The sequence below is a fragment of the Melopsittacus undulatus genome, chromosome 4, assembly GCF_012275295.1.
Source record: "Melopsittacus undulatus isolate bMelUnd1 chromosome 4, bMelUnd1.mat.Z, whole genome shotgun sequence".
In the NCBI taxonomy this organism is placed as follows: Eukaryota; Metazoa; Chordata; class Aves; order Psittaciformes; family Psittaculidae; genus Melopsittacus; species Melopsittacus undulatus.
Window position 1 is genome coordinate 1,546,151 of NC_047530.1, and position 23,828 is coordinate 1,569,978.

General features: G+C 47.2%; 3 protein-coding genes and 1 pseudogene across 3 annotated transcripts; all 4 read left to right on the top strand.

The window, feature by feature from the left end:
* The first annotated feature begins 1,048 nt into the window (after positions 1-1,048).
* LOC117436081 (olfactory receptor 1020-like) lies at positions 1,049-1,987 on the top strand. Its single transcript, XM_034062165.1, has one exon. The coding sequence runs from the start codon at positions 1,049-1,051 to the stop codon at positions 1,985-1,987; it is 939 nt and encodes a 312-aa protein (XP_033918056.1).
* Positions 1,988-6,899: 4,912 nt separating this feature from the next.
* On the top strand, positions 6,900-7,810 carry LOC117436082 (olfactory receptor 1013-like; annotated as a pseudogene).
* Positions 7,811-15,893: 8,083 nt separating this feature from the next.
* LOC117436083 (olfactory receptor 1020-like) lies at positions 15,894-16,853 on the top strand. The gene has a single exon (XM_034062172.1). The coding sequence runs from the start codon at positions 15,894-15,896 to the stop codon at positions 16,851-16,853; it is 960 nt and encodes a 319-aa protein (XP_033918063.1).
* A 5,207-nt stretch (positions 16,854-22,060) lies between these two features.
* On the top strand, positions 22,061-23,026 carry LOC117436084 (olfactory receptor 1038-like). Its single transcript, XM_034062173.1, has one exon. The coding sequence runs from the start codon at positions 22,061-22,063 to the stop codon at positions 23,024-23,026; it is 966 nt and encodes a 321-aa protein (XP_033918064.1).
* Positions 23,027-23,828: the final 802 nt, after the last annotated feature.

Below are 23,828 nucleotides of genomic sequence, written 5' to 3' on the forward strand. Positions count from 1 at the left end.
TCTGGCAGGAGCTCACCTCTCTTCACATCAGGAGCTGAACAGAGCTGATGCTGGCACCTGGATGTTCTCTGCTGCACTGGGGATAAACCCTTGGCTCCCATCACTGTGTGGCAGAAGGAAGGCACAGGAGGTAACACCAACACAAAGCACAGTCTCACCTGCACTGATGCAATGGGCTTGCTTCTGTGTGTCCTTGGGTCCTCTTTCATAAAGCTGTATCAGAATACAGACTTATCAATGTCAGTTTTCTTTACAGTAATAGAGAGCAATGTCTGATGCAGGCTGTGTTTGGTTTACATAGGCAGCTAAAGCAGATGCACTGAATTACTCCAGACTTAAATGAGAATGATTCTTTTGTTTTAAGGTAATGTAACATTTCATATTGTCAGCAGAATACAGTCACTAACAAATGAGCCTTTGGTATCAGCCTGTTATAACATCAACTATTTTAAAGCAAGAAACTGAATGCCCATTGGTTTAGGTGCTTTATTGTGCTGGAGCTCAGGAAGGTATAAATCATGAATTTAACAAAGTCTATTTTATCTGCCGTGAATGATCTCTAATAATTTGATTAATGTGGTTTGGTAACTGGAATGATAACCAAAAGCCAAGGGAAAATAGATGCATGTCATTAATGTGTAAGGTGGGTTTACACAGGGATTGGGACTTTCTCATGATTCATATTAATGTGCACTCTTCTGAGGTTCCTCTGAGGTTTACTCTGGCACAAATTGTCTCTGAACTTAAAGGGATTGAAGATCTGATTCTTTTCTCAAATCTGGAAAATCCACATCCTTGAATAAATCCATAGTTTGAGTGTCCCAGCATAGAAATCTAACAATGACATTTGCTCCTTGTTCTTTCTGAAATACCTCCACTTAAATCCATTAAGTATATATAATGTGGGTTACAAAATGTAGTAGCATACACTAAAATGTAGTATCTCACATGGTCACTGACTGGAGATAGATGTGGTCCAGATTTGAATCTGAATTCTTGATCATTGTGATAATTCTCTTGCTTTTGCCTCAGCAGGTAACACCTGGTCATGGGAGGAAATCACACTCAGACTGAATTCATCCTGTTGGGAATTACAGAGAGCCCATATGCGCAAACTCCTCTTTTTCTCTTCTTTCTGTTGACTTACATTGTCACTTTGGTGGGGAACAGTGGGATTATCACATTGGTTCGGGTGTCTCCCAGCCTCCACACCCCCATGTACTTCTTCCTCACCCATTTTGCCTTCACTGACATCTGCTATTCCACAGTCATCTCCCCCAGGATGCTGGCAGACCTCTTATCAGAGGACAAAACCATTTCTTTCACTGCCTGCATGATGCAGTTACTCACCTTTGCTTTCTTTGCTACTGTTGAGTGTCACCTGCTGGCCATGATGGCCTATGACCGGCACGTTGCCATCTGCCAGCCCCTGCTCTATGTGACCATCATCTCCAGCCGTGTCTGCTGGCAGCTGGTAGCATCATCCTACCTATTCGCCTTCCTCAGTGCCATCATCTACACATGGTGTGTGTTTGGAGGTTCCTTCTGTGGTCCCAACCACATTGACCACTTCTTCTGTGATGAAGTTCCTATTCTAAAGCTCATGTGCTCTGACACCCACAGCAGTGAGATGATCATCTTTGCCTTTGTCACCATCAATGTGGTAAGTGCAGTTGTTGTCATTTTGCTCTCCTACATCTCTATCATCCGCACTGTGCTGAGGATGTGCTCAGCACAGAGCAGGGCCAGAGCCTTCCACACCTGCGCATCCCATTTGATGGCTGTATCCATGTACTTTGGGCCAGCATTCTTCATGTACCTACAACCTCCATCTAGCCACAGGAGCCTGGATAAGGTGGTCTCCATCATCTACACCGTGGTCACCCCCATGCTCAACCCATTCATCTACAGCCTGAGGAACAAGGAGGTGAAGGGGGCTCTGATCAAGTGCAGGAGGAGACTGTTCAACCATAGGCAACTGAGATGAGTTCTTTCATCCAGAACATACGTAGGATGATGCTACCGGCTGCCAGTTCACATCCAGTGTGAAAGCCTATGGGGCACTGAAATATTGAGATTTTCAAGTGATACTCATGACTTTATGGAAGTTCTTCTGCAGGTCCTGCACAAAAGTCAATGACAGTACTGAATGAGAAACAGACCCTCAATATGACACCATTCTTGGAAGAAAACAAGAGGAGACTGAGCTTCAAACTTCATTTCAGTTCACAGTCTCCAGCCTGGAGGAAGAAATCACCTCCAGTTATCCCAGGCATCGTTTCCACACAGGAAACATCAATCAGCTTCATTGAGTTACAACTCTTGTCATTCATGAACATGTCTCTCTTGCAAGATTCTTGACCTTGTCCCTCAGCTCCAATAAAATTCCTCACTCTGACCTGTGAGCTCTTTATTAAAGCTGCTGGGGTGGGAGGGAACAGGAAGTGCAGTTTTACATTTGCTGGCTGAGAAAGAGTCAGAGAAAAGGCTTCAAAAGATTCATTGCATTTGTTTGTGCCTTTCAAAGAGCAGAAACTGGTGGGAATCAAGGTCTAAGCTGGACCTTTGAATATGTTGTGGTTTAAACCAAATCCTCACAGTACTCTCACTCATTCCCCCCCCCCCCTTGCTCCCCCATCTCCTGGAGAGTTAGGAAGGAGAATCCAAAGAATGTAGCCCCCACGGGTTGAGATAAGAACGGTTTAATTGCTAATGTATAACACAAATCACTACTGCCATTACTACTACAAATCATAATCATACAGCCAATAACAAGCGAAAAGAATACAACACCTCACCAGCCACCGACCCATAACTCACTCCACCCTGCCCGGCTGAGCACCAACCAATACCTCCTCCATTTCCCTTCAGAGCTCCATCCTTCCAGCTCTCTCTCCCAGTTGCATCCTGGGCATCACGTGCTATGGTATGGAATACCTCATTGGCTAGCCTGGGTCAGGTGTCCTGTCTCTCCTCCCTCCCAGCAGAGCATGTGCTCAGAAAAGGCCTTGAACAAAAACACCCCAAAACATGCTGATATCAGCAACTGTTCCCAGCCCAGAAGTCAAACCACAGAACTGCACCAGCTACAAGAAGGAGAAAAATGACTGGATGGCTGAACCCATGACATTATCCACCCCTTATTCCATACCATTCACGTCATGCCCAGATCTCACATTTCCAATACACCATCACACATAAGTCCACCCCTCGATCATGAGTCAATCTCTATGTTGCATCTCTGGACTGATGGCCTGAAATATCTGGGCCCACCAGGCTCAAAATCATTCACCATCCCCTTCAGCAGTTCTACAGCTTGCTGCTGGGGACTCCATACAGCTGCCTTCCATCTCCAATGCTTCCAAAGCACTGGAGGGGATCAGTGGACCAGATACTCGCCTATACTGTCCCACATGCCCTTCCACTCATGACTGTCCAGCCTTGGGGGCAGTCTCCTGGTGCCCCTATATCCTTGTCTAACCCTAGACAAGACCCAAACCTGACTCTGCTTAACTTTGGGATCAGACAAAATGGTTGTGTGTAGAACACACTCTGTGTGTGTGCCACCATGCTGATCCCTATCACAATCAGCAGGCAGGTCCCAAGGGCACCCAAAAGCCATTCATAACCATCAGAACTCTCAGCTGCTGCTGCTGCACTTGTCACTGGGGCTGATGTAGCTGCCCTGCTTGCCAGCTCTCCCACCACCAGCTTCTCTTCTCCCGAGTCCGGATCTTCCTCCTCTGCCTTGCTGGGAAGTGCTGTGTGGTCTCCTGCATCCTGCTGGGTCTCGGCGGGTGACTTCCAGGGACACTCTCGGCCGTCGCAGGGTCCGGAACGGCCGCGGGACTTGGCTCTTCCGGCGCCTGCTCCCCCTGCTTGGCTACTGCCCCTCTCTGCTCCTCTGCCGCCTCCCCCGGATGCTCTGCTACAGCCGTTTGGTTCCCGGGGCCGCTCTCTCTGGCAGCCTCAGCTGGTGCTGCCGGCTCCTGGGGCTGCTCCTTCCTGACTCCACGCAGCCTCACGCAGACGGAGGCGAGGACAAGGGCAAGGATGGTGAAGAGCAGCAGGACGGCCTGGTACAAGTCCAAGTCCACGGCCACGTCCATCCCCTCCTGCTGCCGGAGCCCCACCGTATTACAAGTCACTGCTGTAAAGTACAGTGAAACAAAAACTTTAGCCCAAGCCCCATGATTGTTAAACACAAATACATCTAATCCATACACAAAGTACCTGGCAAAATCCTGAAACTGTGAGATCCAGAGAAAAACCTCTAAGAGCCAATAAATCAACATTGTGACAAGAGACTATAAATCCGCTCAGATCTGTTCTTATCTCAAGCCCCAGGCCCCATGTTGGGCACTAAAAATGTTGTGGTTTAAACCAAAATCCGCACCATTCCTCACTCACTCCTCCACTTGCTCCACCAACTCCCAGAGAGTTAGGAAGGAGAATACAAAGAATGTGGCCCCCACGGGTTGAGACAAGAACGATTTAATTGCTAAGGCACAACACAAATCACTACTGCCATTACTATTACAAATAATAGTGATAAAGACAATAACAAGCGACAAGAACACAACACCTCACCAGCCACTGACCCATAACTCACTCCACCCTGCCCAGCCGAGCACCCACCAATACCTCCTCCATTTCCCTTCAGAGCTCCACCCTTCCAGCTCTCTCTCCCAGTTGCATCCTGGGCATCACGTGCTATGGTATGGAATACCTCATTGGCTAGCCTGGCTCAGGTTGTACTGTCTCTCCTTCCTCCCAGCCTCCCCTCCTCCCCAGCAGAGCATGTGCTCAGAAAAGGCCTTGAACACAAACACCCCAAAACATGCTGATATCAGCAACTGTTCCCAGCCCAGAAGTCAAACCACAGAACTGCACCAGCTACAAGAAGGAGAAACATGACTGTTACTGCTGAACCCAGGACAGTGTCCTTTATCTGTCTAAAGAGAACCAGAAGAGAACACCCTGGTGTGCAGGGACCATCCCACAGTACCTGAGCAAGAGAAGTAGAGCAGGAACACAGACATGGGCCAAGCTCAGCCAAGACTCCAGAGCATCAGGCAAGTTGGGGATTATGAGGCAAGTGGAGCCTAAGCCAAAGCAAGACAACACAAATCAAGTCAATCACTGAATTAGGGTCAGGTGCAGCAATTGCTGGGAAGGTACATGAGCAAGCTTTGGTCACCATCAAAGGATTCCTTAGATGTGCACAACTCCTGTTAAACTGGAAACCAAAACACAAACAGAGCCCAGCTTCCCTGGGCTGAGATTAAATAGAGATTGGGGGACAAGTGGGCCGAAGGTTGGGATGGAGCCTCAGCTGAGGCTGCTCAGGGGGATAAAGGCCTATTAGTTCAGCCTGGGACAATTCATCATTGCCTCAAATGCCCATTTCTCACCCTTCAATACACTGGAAGCCAAGAGTCACCAGCTTTGAATATCAAGCAGAATCCCTCCCCAGGATGTAGATTCACAAGACATTTCAGAGAGAGGAAGAAATAGTAGATTTAATTAATATATTATACCTAATGTCAATATAATTAATTATTGCATTTCATTAATGTTCAAATAATATAGAATAAAGGGTGAACTGTTCTGAGACCACACAGCGTCAAGACACTTTGGGCACATCAGGGAGTCCTCCCATTGATTTTAAGTGCTCTATACTTAAATGGTGAGACAAATGGAATTCCAGCTGGAGAAAAATACCCACATCCCATATCCATGCCCAGCTCATGTTAAAGTACACCAGGGAAAGTAAATGGTGCATTTCACTGACAAATGAAGCCATTTCCATAGATGAAAGTCACTCTTGAGCACAGAACTGCTGGTAACTGAGAGCTGTCTGGGTCTGAAAGAAGCCAAAACATACAGATGGGGGAAAACAGCTTTCCTTTACCTGTTGGAGTTGGAATTAACTTGTATTTGAAAGTGTATGGATGGTGAACAGTGTCTTTAGTGTACTCTGGCAAAGCACAGCAAGAGAGGAGATGTAGACTAAGGTCTCAGGGAAAAGTGGTTTCTACCTGTGGCAAATGATGGAGACAGCATATAGACACATATAGAATCATAGAGGCACAGAAAAGCTCAAGCTGGACCTCAAAAGATCATCTGGTCTGAGCTTTCATGGAAAGGGAGCCTAGATGAGCAGTGTGATGTGTAGGGCTCATCCCTGCTTGAAGGATTACCCCACTCTGGTGTCCTTATCTCCTGTTTGGTTTAACAAAGTTCCCAAAGCAGAGGGAACTGGAATGCTCAAAGGTTTACCCACACTTGATGCTAGGCTCTTAAGAGAGCTCTGCATTGCCATAGTCTTGTGTGTGGTGGATCCCACTCAGTGAACTGGCAATAGGAACCTCAGTCTAACATGCAGGGGAGGCAGAACTGTGAATTCCAGCAACACAAGAAACAGGCTTGAGGTTTTGGAAATACATTTTATACTGGGAGCATCATTGCATGATTCTGCTTCAATCTGTGCACAGAAAGGACCAGCAAAATGCAGAAAGCCCTGCCTGTAGACACACACTTACCACATCACATACATAAAGGAGATCCTCTCCAGAAAAGTTTAATATCATACATGGTAAAGGAGAAAGCTCTGAGAATAAGAGGATAATACATGAATTTAATGTGCACTTGATTACTCAACTTCCCCAACTGGGAGGACTATCTCCAAATCTGCCCATTCAGGCACATGGTCTAGATAGAAAGGGAATGGCAGAGGAGTGATCCCTGGCTGGGCTGTTGAGTGCAGTGTGATGGGTTCTGCTCTGCAGGAGCATGGGGAGTTCCACAGGAGTTTCTTTCCTTAATCTCTTTAAGTAGAGCCAAAAAGGACCACATGGTGCACAGGGAGCATCCCACAGGACCTGAGCAAGAGAAGTATGGCAGGAACAGGGACCTGGGCCAAGTTCAGCCAAGACTCCAGAGCATCAGGAAAGCTGGTGATGATAGGAAAGATTCAGGTCTAGAACTAAGCCAAAGAATGTCAGATCAAGCCAAGTCAATCCCCTGTTCAGGAGCAATTTGAGCAATTGTACTTCTCCATTGGCAACTTGTCCTTCCTCGACCTCTGCTATTCCTCTGTCTACACCCCCAAGATCCTTCTGAACTGCATCTCTGAGGACAAGAGCATCTCCTCTGCTGGGTGTGCTGCTCAGTTCTTTGTCTCTGGTGGCCTGGCCTGCACTGAGAGCTACCTGCTGGCAGCAATGGCCTATGTCAGGTAAGGGCCATCTCCAACCCACTGCTCTATGCTGCTGCCATGTCCAAGAAGCTCTGCATAGGGCTGGTGCTCACCTCCTACCTCAGTGGCTTTGCCAGCTCTACCCTCATTGCCAGCTACACGTTCACCCTCAGCTTTGTGACTCCAACATCATCGATGACTTCTGTGACCTGCTCCCACTGCTGAAGCTCTCCTGTGATGTCACAGACAGCTACCAGGCCCTCATCTACTTCATCCTCACCTTCAACATCATCCTCCCCTCCGCACTCATCCTCATGTCCTACGTCTCCATCCTGATTGTTATCCTGAGGATGCTCTCGACCGAGGGGCAGTGCAAACAAAGCCTTCTCCCCCTCTGACACCCACCTCACCACCAACACCCTTTACTATGGCTCCATCCTCTTCATTTACACTCAGCACAGCTCCTCCTGTGTCCTGGAGAGGGACAAGGTGGTCTCTGTGCTTTACACCATGGTGACTCCCATGCTGAAGCCCTTCATCTACAGCCTGAGGAACCAGGAGGTGAAGGAGGCACTGAAGACACTGCTCAAGAGACAGACAGCTTCCTAACAGAAGGATCCAGGGGTTATGGCCCCAGAGATGCTCACAGTGAGAAGTGCACTGACCTTGTCTTGCTTGTGTTTTCCTTTGTCACTTTACCCATTATAAGCAGGAACATCAGCTCTTGTGATCCTGAAGTGCACCATGATGGACAGGAGATGTCACTGTGCACACAGACCTCCTGTCCTGCCCACATCTCCATACACACACAGTTTATATCTGCTATAAAATGGGATGTCAGCAGTAGCTGGGCTTGTTGCACATCACCTTCACACTGTGCTGTGTCTGAATTAAACACTCATTACTTAGGCCCAAACCAGTAGCTCAGCTGGAGCAAAATGTGTCAGAGAATCATTGAGTGGTTTGGGATGGAAAGTACCTTAAGATCATCCAGTCCCAACCCCTGCCATGGGCAGGGACACCTTCCACTGGAGCAGCTGCTCCAAGTCCCTGTGTCCAAACTGGCCTTGAGCACTGCAGGAATGGAGCATTTACCACTGCTCTGGGCAACCAGAAGTCATGAGGTAACATGTGCCTGTGCCTGAGCTGTCCCAGTTATTTCTTCACAATGATACCAGCACCACATAGACATAATTCCATAGTCCTAGACTATTATCCCAATGAAACATTCACATGAGCATGGGTAGAGCAGGTCACATTGGATGAACCAGGTGTAAGAAGCATAAAGGCATCTGGGACTGAGTTCAGCTGCCTCAACATTGACTATTAACAACTGGAGATGCCCCTGAGTCTGCCTCTGAGCTTTCAGATGTTGCTCCAGAACAACCCAACACTTCTGAAGGTTGCATGATGTCCATGTCAAGTGCATGGCCATGTCCTTGGCCCTTCAGGACAGAGGAAATGGCAACACATTTATATCTGAGGACAACCAAAGCTGACTTGGGACATTTCACTGCATCTGTCTCCTGTTCTGCAGCTTAAGTGACAGTGCCCTGGTGCAGCTTGAGGCTGTTTCCTCTTGTCCCGTCTCTTGGATTCAAACAAACTGCAAACAGGTTTGAGGGGGGCAGCTGATCCAGTTTGACCTCCAGGAGGCTTCAGATCCTGACTGCAATTAGTTTAATCCAGATAAAGCTATTCTGAGATGCACAGACCATGCACAGAGGGTCCATGGTACAAGTCCTTCTGATGCTCAGACCTGTTCTGAACCACATCCATCCTCCCCAACTGCCCTAGGATGTGAGAAAACATCCTTTTATTCCCATCCATTCTAGAAGGGACCTGACTAGCTCATAACTAGACAAGGAATTGTAGATGCTGAGTCAGGTGACCCCATTCCCAGGCTTATTCTACAATCCACATTGATAATGGTAGAAAAACCACATTTCTGAAAGCCAGTCAAACATGGAGGATGGATGTAGTGGACTTGAGCTTGACTCACAGCTGAACAGACACAAGCAAATACATCCCAAGGCAAATAATGGCAAGAAGTTTAAAGTATGAGGTGTCATTGAGGAGGTTCAAAGGTGAGGAGAAATGCAATGAGCTTCCCCAGCTCCCTTTATTAGGGGGTCAAAAGCAGGAAGGGACAAAGCAGCCCATGAGCAAGAACCACATTATCTGCACATGTCATGCAGACAAGGATGTCTCTTTACAGAGAGAGTCTGACCAAGCTTGCATGGGCACAGAAAGCCTCCAGCAGGCCCCACATCCAGGCTTGCACAAGACAAGCACTCACAGCTATTTCCATCCCAAGTGATGCTGCTCACTGGCCCAAAGCAAGAAGTGCTCCTTGGGGCCCAACCACCTTCCAGGAGTCATCAGCTTTAACAAGACCTTCTGGGCTTTACCAAGGAACTTTCCTCATCACCACAACAGCTTCTCACAACACTTGCATGTGACTTACCTCATTCTTCAGAACAAGCCCTCAGAGATTCATTAGCTGGGAGAACAAGACAGAAACTTTCTCCTTTGTTAACCAAGTTCACTTCTCCAGCTGCCTTGCTTGACAGAGCTGGTCCATGCCCAAAGGCAGTGAGTTGGAGGGTCAGTGTGTTGGCATCTTTGTGTCTGAAGGACAATGTCATGGGCCTGGATCATAGAATCCCAGCCTGGTTTGGGTTGGAAGGAGCTTAAAGCTCCTCCAGCTCCAAGCCCAACCCCTTCCCATGGAGCAGCTGCTCCAAGCCCCTGTGTCCAACCTGGCCTTGAGCACTGCCAGGGATGGGGCAGCCACAGCTTCTCTGGGCACCCTGTGCCAGCGCCTCAGCACCCTCCCAGGGAACAGCTTCTGCCTCAGAGCTCAGCTCAGTCTCCCCTCTCTTGGGCAGGTTCAAGCCATTCCCCTTGTTCTGTCCCTACATCCCTTGTCCCAAGCCCCTCTCCAGCTTTCCTGCAGCCCCTTTAGGCACAGACAGGTTTAGGGAGAAAAGTTTCTCTCTTATTGCTCTGAAAGGATCAAACCAACACCAGTATTTTCTAAGGAAGAATTTCCATCTATGCAGAATATAAACCCTTCTTCATTAACTTAATATCTGCCATTAGGAACCCTTATAAAAGCAAACACACAACCAGGACACTGCACACATCCATTTTGCTTTCCTGCTCTGCCCAGGAAGTGTTTTATGGATGCTGAGCATTGAGGCTCTGCTGCATTAGAAATCATTGATCAATACAACTGATGGATGCCAGGTTGGATGGGGCTTGGAGCAGCTGCTCCAGTGGAATGTGCCCCTGTCTGTGGCAGGGGATGGAACTGGATGAACTTTAAGCTCCTTTCCAACCCAAACCATCCCATGGTTGCATGAAAGCTGCTTTCACCTCCTCACTTTGGAGTGGGGTTTCTGAAGGACCCCAACACATCAGCACAGTGAGCTCATGTTCCCCATTAGACTTCAACTGACTCTTCAGGCTATGGCCTGTGTCTGCTCTCAACACAACCACATTGGAGCTGTGTCTGCCCATCACCCTTCACTGCAAGTGCAGAGAACCAAACACTTGTTCCAGAAGAAACACCTGATATGGAGGTTTAAAATAGATCCAAGCTGAATCCAAGCCCCAGATGCATCCTTGTCTCCATAAGGGGAACCTTTGGTGACTAATTCCAGTTTGGAAACTTACCATTAGATAAAATAACCTCTTGACCAGTGTGACTCAACCCTCAGATCATGGAATGAGAAATTGTGAGTAAGCTGCAGGTGGGATGGAAAATCAGCTTTGCCTGGATGGACAGACATAAGGAGAAGAGGAGGTGATGGGGGAGCTCTGGACAATGTTAAGAGTCTCTGAGCCATGAAACAAGCTGAGCATGTCTGGATACAACCTATGGCCAGAAGCATGGAGCATCTGTGTCATCAGCACCAGATGACATCCAAGGAAAAGCCAACACTGCTCAGACAGTGTCTGCAAAGGCTGTTCCCAGACCAAGTTGGGTGACTGCTTATCACAGGGGATGAAATTCCAGCCTGCTCCTAGGTCAGCATGGTGGTAGCTTTCCATGGGACAGGCCCAGCCAGGAAAGCAAGACACCAGCTACATCCTATGGAGGAAATAAGTACATTACCTAGGAGGAAATGAGCAGATGGGCACATGAAGCTGAGAGCTGCTCTGGATGAGGTTCCCACCACCATGGGGATGGAGACCAGTACAACAGTCACAAAGAGCAGCTTCTACAGGTTGGAGAAGCCCAAGAGGACAAACGTGGTCACACTCAAGTGGTTTCCTCCAGCCACTCTCTTGGCAGCAGGAGACAAAGAAACATGGGAAGAGGTTGGATCACTTCTCCCAGCTCATAGGAACACACAGGGCATGAGGTTAAGGCAGGATTTGGGGTTTGCTCTGTGAATGCACCAATGACTTGCAGATAAAACCATGATGGCTGAAGGTCATAAATAATATATTGAAAATAATAACTTGATAAAATAATACTCAATAGTTCATGTATGGAAATAATTTTCTTAAGGCTTAAATGCTAAAGCTCTGGCTGGGCTGGTATGGAAGGAATTGGTCCTGTAAAACAGAAGCATCTTCTCATGAACGTCTGAATTCTTCCTAAGAAGTAGGCTTGTTTGGGATGATTTCTTTCCTGTTGGGAGGATTGCTCTTCTTTAAGGACAAGTAAATATAATAATATGATGCCTTCATTTGCCACATGAATTAGTGATGCATTAAATAGATAAGAGCTCAAATCGCAGTGATTTTCTGACTCTATAGGCATGTTTGGTTGCTGCATCTGGTCAGATGTTCACTGCAGAAAGGCCCTTGACCCACCACCAATGCTCTTCTCAGGGTGCTGGTGGCTGCCTCTGCTGCAAGGACACATTGATGGCTCCTTTCAACACAGAGGACACCACAACCACCTTGTCCCTCTCTGCTAAGGTGCCCCCAGCCTGTCCTGGTGCTTGGAGCAACTGTTCCCCATGGGCAGGACTCAGCATTTTCCCTTTTTGAAGTCTCTGTGATTCCACCTGCACATTTTGGACCCAAAATTGGCCTTTGAAAAGCCATTTTGCTTCATATTCTCCAAATTTAAATATCCTCAGGGTGGCTCTTTGGTGTGTGCAAAAGGAGGAAATGAAACCAAGAGTGGGACATATTGCATGGAGAGAAAAGCAGCTGACAGCAGACAGGGTTTTGCTAAAGCTTTAACACCTTTAAATGGGTTCAGAAGTTCCAGCTGAAGTTGTCTACACCAACCTCAGGGAGGGGAATGAAGGCAACTGCTGTTTCCCATTGCTAATGGCTCACACACTCAATGGCCATCTCCTCATCCTCATTCATCTCCTTCACCTTGGGTAGTACTTATATAACTAAGTTATAGATATATAAAGAACAGACACCTCAAACATCCACCTTGCATCTAACAACACCACACCAGCTATTCTCAATACCACTGCTTGTGTAAACAGTGCAAAACATCACCCATCCCACATCAAAAACCCACATCTTCTCATACACAGAAGCATCCTTTTCTCTGTGGTCTCAGCTTTACACACACATGCTGACACTACAGGTGTCTAAAGCAGCTGAATGCAGTCCTGCCCATGGGTCTGTCCTTGCTCAACCCAACCTTCCCCTTCTCACTTTCACCCTTTCTCATGATACAGGAAATGCAAATTTCTCCTTCTTGGGTTCAAAAACCATAAATCAGAATCTCAGAGAGGTTTGGGTTGGAAGGGCCAAAGCCACTTCCAACACAAAGTGTTGCCAACCTATTGAAGAATGAAAGTCTAATGTTGTACTTGGTAAAGGAGAAGGCACTAAGGAAAAGATAATAACAACTGAATATAAGGTTCAGTTTATTACTCTACTCACCTCACTGAAAATACTATCTCCTCATGTGCCCATGTAGGGACATGGTCTGGATGCAGAAGGACTGGCAGAGCAGTGAGCACTGCCTGGGCTGTTGGGTGCAGAGGGTGATGGGTTCTGCTCTGCAGGAGCCTGGAGAGTGCACAGGGGTTTGTGTCTTGAATCTCTATCAAGAGAACCAAAGGAGAACACCCTGGTGTGCAGGGCCCATCCCACAGTACCTGAGCAAGACAAGTAGGGCAGGAACACAGACCTGGGCCAAGTTCAACCAAGGCTCCAGAGCATCAGCAGAGCTGGTGATGAGGAGGCAGATTCAAGACCAAGCCAAGTCAGGTCGAGTCAATCCCTTGTGCAGGATCAGGTGAAACAACTGCTAGGAAGGTGTGTGAGAAATCCTTGGTCACCCCCAACAGATTCCATAGGTTTGCTGAACTGCTGCTAAACTGGAAACCACAACTGCTCTAGTAAAGCTCAATCTGCCTGTTCTGAGCTTAAATAGAGATGGGGGGAAATAGGAAGAGGGTGGGGATGGAGCCCCAGCTGAGGCTGCTCAGGGGATAAAGGCCTATTAGTTACAGCTGGGATAATTCCTCCCTGCCTCAAAATGCCTGTTTTTCACCCTTGAATACAGTGGAAGTCCTGAGGCACCAGCTCAGCTGCAGGACATCCAGGCACTACATGTGGATAACCCCAGTGGGGATGGAAAACTGGGCTTTCCCTCCACAGAGGGACATCAGCAGCTGCAGAGATGGAGTCACTTGTGCTTCATGTCCCTTTTGAGGACTGTGTGCAAGATCTGGAATGTCTCTCAACCCATTCTCATTGTGTCAGTCTGTTCAGACCAAAACCTTTGCATGGTGCACAAGTATGTCAGAAGCATCCTATGAGCCCTCATCAGTGCTGCTGTGCAGCTGTGCTCAGGCATGGCTCATCCATGCCATGTCTCTCAGATGCCCAAGCACCACAATGCCTTTCAGAGCTGATTTCACACCCTTTGCTTTTCCTTCTCTTTGTTTTCCTCTGCTAAAGCATGAGCAGCCCTGGAGGCTTCCTCCCAGGAGAGCACATGCAACTGTATTTACAGCCCCAGCACCACAAGCTGGGCTCTTGCAGTCTGGCAGGAGCTCACCTCTCTTCACATCAGGAGCTGAACAGAGCTGATGCTGGCACCTGGATGTTCTCTGCTGCACTGGGGATAAACCCTTGGCTCCCATCACTCAGTGGCAGAGGGAAGGCACAGGAGGTAACACCAACACAAAGCACAGCCTCACCTGCACTGAGGCTTCTGCATGTCCTTGGGTCCTCTTCAGTAAAGCTGTGCCAGAGAACAGCCTTACCAATGTGGGTTTTCTTCATAAGAAGGGGGAGCAATGTCTTATATAGGTTGTTTTTCTATTACATAGGCAGCTGAAGCAAGATGCACTGATTTATTTGATACTTAAATGAGGATGAATCTTTGTTACACATAAATGCAACATTTCAGACTGTTAGGTGAATACAGTCACTAACAAATCAGCCTTTAGAATAAACCTGTTATAACATCAACTCCTTTTTAAAGCAGGAAACTGAATGCCCATTGGTTTAGGTGCTTTATTGTGCTGGAGCTCAGGAAGGTTTAAATCATGAATTTACCAATGTCAATGTTATTTGTTGTAAATGATCTCAAACAGTTTGTTAAATGTGATTTGGTGACGGGAATGATAATCAAAAGCCAAAGGAAAATGTCTGTAGGTAATGCATGTGTAAGCTGGGCTGTCACTGGGACTGAGGAATCCTCTTGCTCCACATTTATGTGCAATGCTGTGAGGATCCTCTCAGGTGTCTTCTGACACAAGTTTCCTTCACATTACAAGTGATTAAAGATCTGATTCTCTGTTCAAACACATGTGCTTGACTAAATCCACAGCTTTAATTGTCCCAGCATAGAAAAATTAAAGTGCCATTTACTGCTTCAACAAACTCCCTGTTCTGTTGTGAATACCTCATCTGAAAAACATAACACATATATATGTATAGGTATATTTGGTTAGAACATATTTTGAAATAATGGAAAATGTAGCAGGTACAGTTGTCATTGACTGGGGATTGATATGGTCCAGATCTGAATCTTCATTCAGAATCCAGGAACAAACTCGCCAACACAGTTTTCAAGCTGACAAGCAGGTATTCTTTATTGCGGCGCCGGGAGACACGGGGATAACTCCTCCTAACGTGTGTCTCCCTATTGCTACACAAGCCATCCTCATATAGTCCCTGGGCATACATACATATTCATGAGGCTACGTATGGATTACATCCCTTTCCAGAAAGCTCCCTGCATGTGTACAGAACTGTGGTGGTCTCTGAGGGTCGTTTACTTCTTCCAACGATCTCCATCACTTCTGGCAGCCTCTGAAGCATGCGCAGTAGATGCTTGTACCAGTTTAATTGGTTTGTTAGCACCAGAACCATATTAATGCTCCTATCCTCCTACTTATCAGTTAGTTTACCCGCACCCTATCCCGGACACCTGCTATTCCCAGATACTCCTTATCCCTGTGTCCTGTTAATCTAGACTGTTTTTCTTAAGACCACATCAACTATAACGATTTACCTTGTGCCAGTATGTTCTCTAGCTGTGCTCTATTTTTTCTATGTATTATGCACCTCAGTAATTTTCCACTGCTACTGTTACAAAGCCATTGAACTTAACATTGCTTAAAACTAATTCTAAAGGTTTATATATTCTATTTTGTGATTTTTGTCTTCCCCTTGTTTCAATCTCCATTTTTGATCATTTTGATATTTCTCTTCCTTTTGCCTCAGCAGGGAACACCTGATCATGGGAGGAAATCACACACAGATTGAATTCATCCTGTTGGGAATTACAGACAGACCATGTGCACAAACTCCTCTTTTTGTCTTCTTTCTAATGATTTACATTGTCACTCTGGTGGGGAACGTTGGCATTATCACATTGGTTCGGGTGTCTCCCAGCCTCCACACCCCCATGTACTTCTTCCTCACACATTTTGCCTTCACTGACATCTGCTATTCCACAGTCATCTCCCCCAGGATGCTGGCAGACCTCTTATCAGAGGACAAAACCATTTCTTTCACTGCCTGCATGATGCAGTTCTTCACCTTTGCTTTCTTTGCTACTGTTGAGTGTCACCTGCTGGCCATGATGGCCTACGACCGGCACGTTGCCATCTGCCAGCCCCTGCTCTATGTGACCATCATCTCCAGCCGTGTCTGCTGGCAGCTGGTAGCATCATCCTACCTATTCGCCTTCCTCAGTGCCATCATCTACACATGGTGTGTGTTTAGAGGTTCCTTTTGTGGTCCCAACCGCATTGACCACTTCTTCTGTGATGAATTTCCTGTTCTAAAGCTCGTGTGCTCTGACACCCACAGCAGTGAGATGATCATCTTTGCCTTATTCACTATCAACAATGTGGGTACAATTGTGGTCATTTTGCTCTCCTACATCTCTGTCCTCCGCACAGTGCTGAGGATGTGCTCAGCACAGAGCAGGGCCAGAGCCTTCCACACCTGCTCATCCCATTTGATGGCTGTTTCCTTGTACTTTGGGCCAGCATTCTTCATGTACCTACAACCTCCATCTAGCCACAGGAGCCTGGATAAGGTGGCCTCCACCTTTTACACCGTAGTCACCCCCATGCTCAACCCATTCATCTACAGCCTGAGGAACAAGGAAGTGAAGGGGGCTCTGATCAAGTGCAGGAGGAGACTGTTCAACCATAGGCAACTCAGACGAGTTCTGTCATCCAGAACATAGGTAGGATGATGCTACCAGCTGCCAGTTCACATCCAGTGTGAAAGCCTATGGGGCACTGAAATATTGAGATTTTCCAGTGATACTCATGACTTTATGGAAGTTCTTCTGCAGGTCCTGCACAAAAGTCAATGACAGTATTGAATGAGAAACAGACCCTCAATGTGACACCATTCTTGGAAGAAAACAAGAGGAGACTGAGCTTCAAACTTCATTTCTGTTCACAGTCCCCAGCCTGGAGGAAGAAATCACCCTCAATTATCCCCGACATCATTTCCTCACAGGAAGCACCAATGAGCTTCATTGAGTTATAACTCTTGTCATTCATAAACATGTCTCTCTTGCAAGATTCTTGACCTTGTCCCTCAGCTCCAATAAAATTCCTCACTCTGACCTGTGAGCTCTTTATTAAAGCTGCTGGGGTGGGAGGGAACAGGAAGTGCAGTTTTACATTTGCTGGCTGAGAAAAGTAAGAGTAAGAGAAAAGGTTTCAAAAGATTCACTGCATTTGTTTGTGCCTTTCAAAGAGCAGAAGCTGGTGGGAATCAAGGTCTAAGCTGGACCTTTGAATATGTCGTGGTTTAAATCAAATCCTCACAGTACTCTCACTCATTCCCCCCCTTTGCTCCCCCATCTCCTGGAGAGTTAGGAAGGAGAATCCAAAGAATGTAGCCCCCATGGGTTGAGATGGCTTGAGGTAAGAACGGTTTAATTGCTAAGGCACAACACAAATCACTACTGCCATTACTACTACAAATAATAATGATAAAGCCAATAACAAGCGAATAGAATACAACACCTCACCAGCCACCGACACATAACTCACTCCACCCTGCCCGGCCGAGCACCAACCAATACCTCCTCCATTTCCCTTCACAGCTCCATCCTTCCAGCTCTCTCCCCCAGTTGCATCCTGGGCATCACGTGCTATGGTATGGAATACCTCATTGGCTAGCCTGGGTCAGGTGTCCTGTCTCTCCTTCCTCCCAGCCTCCCCTCCTCCCCGGCAGAGCATGTGCTCAGAAAAGGCCTTGAACACAAACACCCCCAAAACATGCTGATATCAGCAACTGTTCCCAGCCCAGAAGTCAAACCACAGAACTGCACCAGCTACAAGAAGGAGAAACATGACTGGATGGCTGAACCCAGGACATTATCCACCCCTTATTCCATACCATTCACGTCATGCCCAGATCTCACATTTCCAATACACCATCACCCATAAGTCCACCCCTCGATCATGAGTCAATCTCTATGTTGCATCTCTGGATTGATGGCCTGAAATATCTGGGCCCACCAGGCTCAAAATCATTCACCATCCCCTTCAGCAGTTCTACAGCTTGCTGCTGGGGACTCCATACAGCTGCCTTCCATCTCCAATGCTTCCAAAGCACTGGAGGGTTCCAGTGGACCAGATACTCACCCATACTGTCCCACATGCCCTTCCACTCATGACTGTCCAGCCTTGGGGACAGTCTCCTGGTGCTTCTATGTACCTGTCTAACCTTAGACAAGACCCAAACCTGACTCTGCTTAACTTTGGGATCAGACAAAATGGTTGTGTGTAGAACACACTCTGTGTGTGTGCCACATGCTGATCCCTATCACAATCAGCAGGCAGGTCCCAAGGGCACCCAAAAGCCATTCATAACCATCAGAACTCTCAGCTGCTGCTGCTGCACTTGTCACTGGGGCTGATGTAGCTGCCCTGCTTGCCAGCTCTCCCACCACCAGCTTCTCTTCTCCCGAGTCCAGATCTTCCTCCACTGCCTTGCTGGGAAGTGCTGTGTGGTCTCCTGTATCCTGCTGGGGGTCGGCGGGTGACTTCCGGGGGACACTCTCGGCCGTCACAGGGTTGGGAACAACCGCGGGACTCACCTCCCCCGCTGCCTGGTCCTGCTGCTCAGCTACAGCTTCTCTCTGCTCCTCCTCCACGTCCTCCCACTTCTCTGCCACAGCCGTTTGGTTCCCGGAGCCGCTCTCCCTGGCAGCCTCAGCTGGTGCTGCCGGCTCCTGGGGCTGCTCCTTCCTGGCTTCACGCAGCCTCATGCAGACGGAGGCGAGGACAAGGGCAAGGATGGTGAAGAGCAGCAGGACGGCCTGGTACAAGTCCAAGTCCACAGCCATGTCCATCACCCCCTGCTGCCGGAGCCCCACCGTATTACAAGTCTCTGACATAAAGTACAGTGAAACAAAAACTTTAGCCCAAGCCCCATGATTGTTAAACACAAATACATCTAATCCATACACAAAGTACCTGGCAAAATCCTGAAACTGTGAGATCCAGAGAAAAAACTGTGAGAGCCAATAAATCAGCATTGTGATGAGTGACTATAAATCTGCTCAGATCTGTTGTTAGCTCAACCCCTCGTGCCCCACATTGGATGCCAAAAACAGCTGTCATGGTTTAAACCAAGTCCACACACAGCTCGTTCACTCACTCCCCCCCTCGCTCCCCCATCTCCTGGAGATTAGGAAGGAGAATCCAAAGAATGTAGCCCCCACAGGTTGAGATAAGCACAGTTTAATAGCTAAGGTATAACACAAATCACTACTGCCATTACTACTACAAATAATAGTGATAAAGCCAATAACAAGTGAAGAGAATAGAACACCTCACCAGCCATCGACCCATAACTCACCCCACCCTGCCTGACTGAGCACCGACCGATACCTCCTCCATCCCCTCAGAGCTCAGCCCTTCCGGATCTTTCCCGGTTACATCCTGACCATGATGTGCTGTGGTATGGAATACCTCTTTGGCTAGCCTGGGTCAGGTGTCCTGTCTCTGCTTCCTCCCTGGCAGAGCATGAGCTCAGAAAAGGCCTTGGACAAACCAAACACTTGAGCAGTAACTCAAAACATACTTGCTATCAGCAACCGTTCCCAGCCCGAAAGTCAAACCACAGAACTGCACCAGCTACCAAGGAGGAGAACAATGACTGTTGCTGCTCAAACCAGGACACCCACCTACTCAAAAACATTCTACAGTTACATTTAGGAAATGGAGGTGATACTAATGACCAGAGAATAACACTTGAGCATAAAGTTCAAGTGATTACTCTAATTCTCTCACTGAATAGACTAGCTCCTATTTTGCCCATGCATGGATATGGTCTGGATGGAGAGGGACTGGCAGAACAGTGAGCACTGGCTGGGCTGTTGGGTGCAGAGGTTGATAGATTCTATCCTGCAGGAGGCTGGAGAGTACCACAGGGGTTTATCTCCCTAACCTATCTAAACTGAACAGAAGGAGAGCACCACGGTGTGCAGGGACCATAACACAGTACCTGAGCAAGAGAAGTAGGGCAGGAACAGAGACCTGGGCCAAGTTCAGCCAAGACAAGCAAGCTAGGGATTACAAGACAGGTCCACAACCAAGCCAAAACAGATCAAATCAATCCCCTGGTCAGGTGTAAGTCCAGCATTTGCTAGGAAAGACCATGAGCAAACCTAGGTCTAAGGATCATCAAAGGATTTCATAGGTGTGCACACCTCCTGCTAAACCAGAAATCCTCAAGTGTAGTCCAACCACCTTGGCCTGAGCTTAAATAGAGATGTTGGGAAAATGGGCAGAGGGTGAGGATGGAGCCACAGCTGAGGCTGCTCAGGGGGATAACGGCCTGGGACAATTCATCAATGCCTCAAACTGCCCATTTCTCACCCTTCAATACAGTGGAAGCCCAGAGTCACCAGCTCAGCTCTTGGACATCCAGGCACTGCATGTGGATAACCCCAGTGGGGATGGAAAACTGGACTGTCAAGTGTGCATAGAGAGACATCAGCAGCTCCAGAGATGGAGTCACTTGTGCTTCATGTCCCTTTTGAGGACTGTGTGCAAGATCTGGAATGTCTCTCAACCCATTCTCATTGTGTCAGTCTGTTCAGACCAAAACCTTTGCATGGTCCACAAGTATGTCAGAAGCATCCTATGAGCCCTCATCACTGCTGCTGTGCAGCTGTGCTCAGGCATGGCTCATCCATGCCATGTCTCTCAGATGCCCAAGCACCACAATGCCTTTCAGAGCTGATTTCACACCCTTTGCTTTTCCTTCTCTTTGTTTTCCTCTGCTAAAGCATGAGCAGCCCTGGAGGCTTCCTCCCAGGAGAGCACATGCAACTGTATTTACAGCCCCAGCACCACAAGCTGGGCTCTTGCAGTCTGGCAGGAGCTCACCTCTCTTCACATCAGGAGCTGAACAGAGCTGATGCTGGCACCTGGATGTTCTCTGCTGCACTGGGGATAAACCCTTGGCTCCCATCACTCGGTGGCAGAAGGAAGGCACAGGAGGTAACACCAACACAAAGCACAGTCTCACCTGCACTGATGCAATGGGCTTGCTTCTGCATGTCCTTGGGTCCTCTTTGGGAAACCTGCATCAGAAATCAGCCTTACCTGTGTGTGTATTCCTTATAAGAAGAGGGGGCATTGGCTTTTGCAGGTTGGTTTTCTTTCCCATAGGCAGCTAAAAGAAGATGCACTGAATTACTCAAGAGTTAAATGAGGATGAATCTTGTTTTGTTATAAAGAATTGAAGCATGTCAGATTGTCAGCAGAATATGGTCACTAACAAATCAGCCTTTGAAATCAGCACATTTAAACACCAGCTCTGTTTTCAAGTAAGCAACTTAATGCCTATGGGTTTAGGGAGCTTCAGTGTGCTGGAACTCAGAGAGATATAAATCATAACTTCAGCAATGTGAATTTTATCCTTTTTGAATGATCAATAACACTTTGTTAAATGCAAGTTTAAGACTGGCATTAGAATTAAAAACAAAACCAAAATGTGTGGAGGTCATTAGTGTGTAAGCTGGGATTTCATTGGGAATGTGACTTTCTCTTGCTCCAGGTTTACTTGCACTCCTATGAGGTTCCTCCAAGCTGTCTTCTGACAACAAATTGCCTCCAATCTAAATGTGAGTAAAGATCTGACTCTTCAGTTAAACCTTAAAAATCAGGAGCTTGAATAAATTCATAGTTTATGTTTCTCAACAAAGAACAAATATGCCTTTTTTTTCTACAACACCCTCTCTGTTTTCTTCCAAATACCTCCTATGAAAAACAAAATCATATCATTTTGGTTACAAAATATTAATTCCACCAAACCATGTCAGTTAAACTGGTGATCAATTGTTGTTAAATATCCTCCAAAAGTGTATTTCTATTTGCAATGGTTTTGATATTTCCCTGATTTTGATATAGGTAACATATGGACATGAGAGGAAATCACACACAGATTAAATTCATCCTGTTGGGAATTACAGAAAAACCATGGGCAAAAACTCCTCTTTTTGTCTTGTTTCTATTGATTTACATTGTCACTCTGGTGGGGAACGTTGGCATTATCACATTGGTTCGGGTGTCTCCCAGCCTCCACACCCCCATGTACTTCTTCCTCACCCATTTCGCCTTCACTGACATCTGCTATTCCACAGCCATCTCCCCCAGGATGCTGGCAGACCTCTTATCAGAGGACAAAACCATTTCTTTCACTGCCTGCATGATGCAGTTCTTCACCTTTGCTTTCTTTGCTGCTATTGAGTGTCACCTGCTGGCCATGATGGCCTACGACCGGCACGTTGCCATCTGCCAGCCCCTGCTCTATGTGACCATCATCTCCAGCCGTGTCTGCTGGCAGCTGGTAGCATCATCCTACCTATTTGCCTTCCTCAGTGCCATCATCTACACATGGTGTGTGTTTGGAGGTTCCTTCTGTGGTCCCAACCACATTGACCACTTCTTCTGTGATGTTGTCCCTGTGCTAAAGCTCGTGTGCTCTGACACCCACAGCAGTGAGATGATCATCTTTGCCTTTGTCACCATCAATGTGGTGGGCACAAGCGTGGTCATTTTGCTCTCCTACATCTCTATCATCCGCACCGTGCTGAGGATGCGCTCAGCACAGAGCAGGGCCAGAGCCTTCCACACCTGTGCCTCCCATTTGATGGCTGTTTCCATATTCTTTGGGTCAGGATTCTTCATATACCTGCAACCCTCTTCTAGCCACAGGAGCCTGGATAATGTGGCCTCCGTCTTTTACACCATGGTCACTCCCATGCTCAACCCATTCATCTACACCCTGAGGAACAAGGAGGTGAAGGGAGCTCTGATCAAGTGTGTGAGGAGGTTGTTCAACCAGTGGCAAGATACAAGACTTGTATCATGCAGGACATAAATACTCTACATCAAGTGAGAAAGTCTAAACTAATGGGGTTTTCCACTCATCCTCATGACTTTATACATGTTCTTTCACAGTTCCTGCACTAAAGTCAATGATGGTACTTAATGAGAAACAGAAACCCCCTTACATCTTCCTTGGAAGGAAACCAGGAGGAGCAGGAACCTCAAACCTCATTTCAGTTCTCAGCTACCAGCATCTAGGAAAACATGACCTTGAATTATCCCAGGCCTCCTTTTCCTCACAGCAAACACCAATCAGCTTTATTCATTTCTCACTTCTGGCACTGAGAAATAGCCACTTTTCTTGACAGATTCTGGACCTTTTCCCTCAGCTCCAATATCTGTCATATGTGTGTATGTGTGTAAATAGATGTATGTGTGACAGAGGAATACACATCAAATGTATAAAACTGGTTTTGCAAGTAAAGTGACACACACAGACTTGGACTCCATGTGTGGATCTACATGACTGTCCTGCACAGAATCATCTCTACCTTGAGAAAAAACTTCTTTTCTCACCTCCTGGCTTGTTCTATAAATCAGAGCATCAGGGAAGTAAGTCATAGAATCATAGAATAGTCAGGGTTGGAAAGGACCTTAAGATCATCCAGTCCCAACCCCTGCCATGGGCAGGGACACCTCACACTAAACCATATCACCCAAGGCTTCATCCAACCTGGCCTTGAACACTGCCAGGGATGGAGCATTCACAACCTCCCTGGGCAACCCATTCCAGTGCCTCAGCACCCTCACAGTAAAGAATTTCTTCCTTAGATCCAGTCTAAACCTCTGCTGTT

What these genes read in the sequence shown, in the direction of transcription:
- LOC117436081 (XM_034062165.1), top strand. Translation starts at nt 1,049, where the DNA reads ATGGGAGGAAATCACACTCAGACTGAATTCATCCTGTTGGGAATTACA.
- LOC117436084 (XM_034062173.1), top strand. Translation starts at nt 22,061, where the DNA reads ATGGACATGAGAGGAAATCACACACAGATTAAATTCATCCTGTTGGGA.
- LOC117436083 (XM_034062172.1), top strand. Translation starts at nt 15,894, where the DNA reads ATGGGAGGAAATCACACACAGATTGAATTCATCCTGTTGGGAATTACA.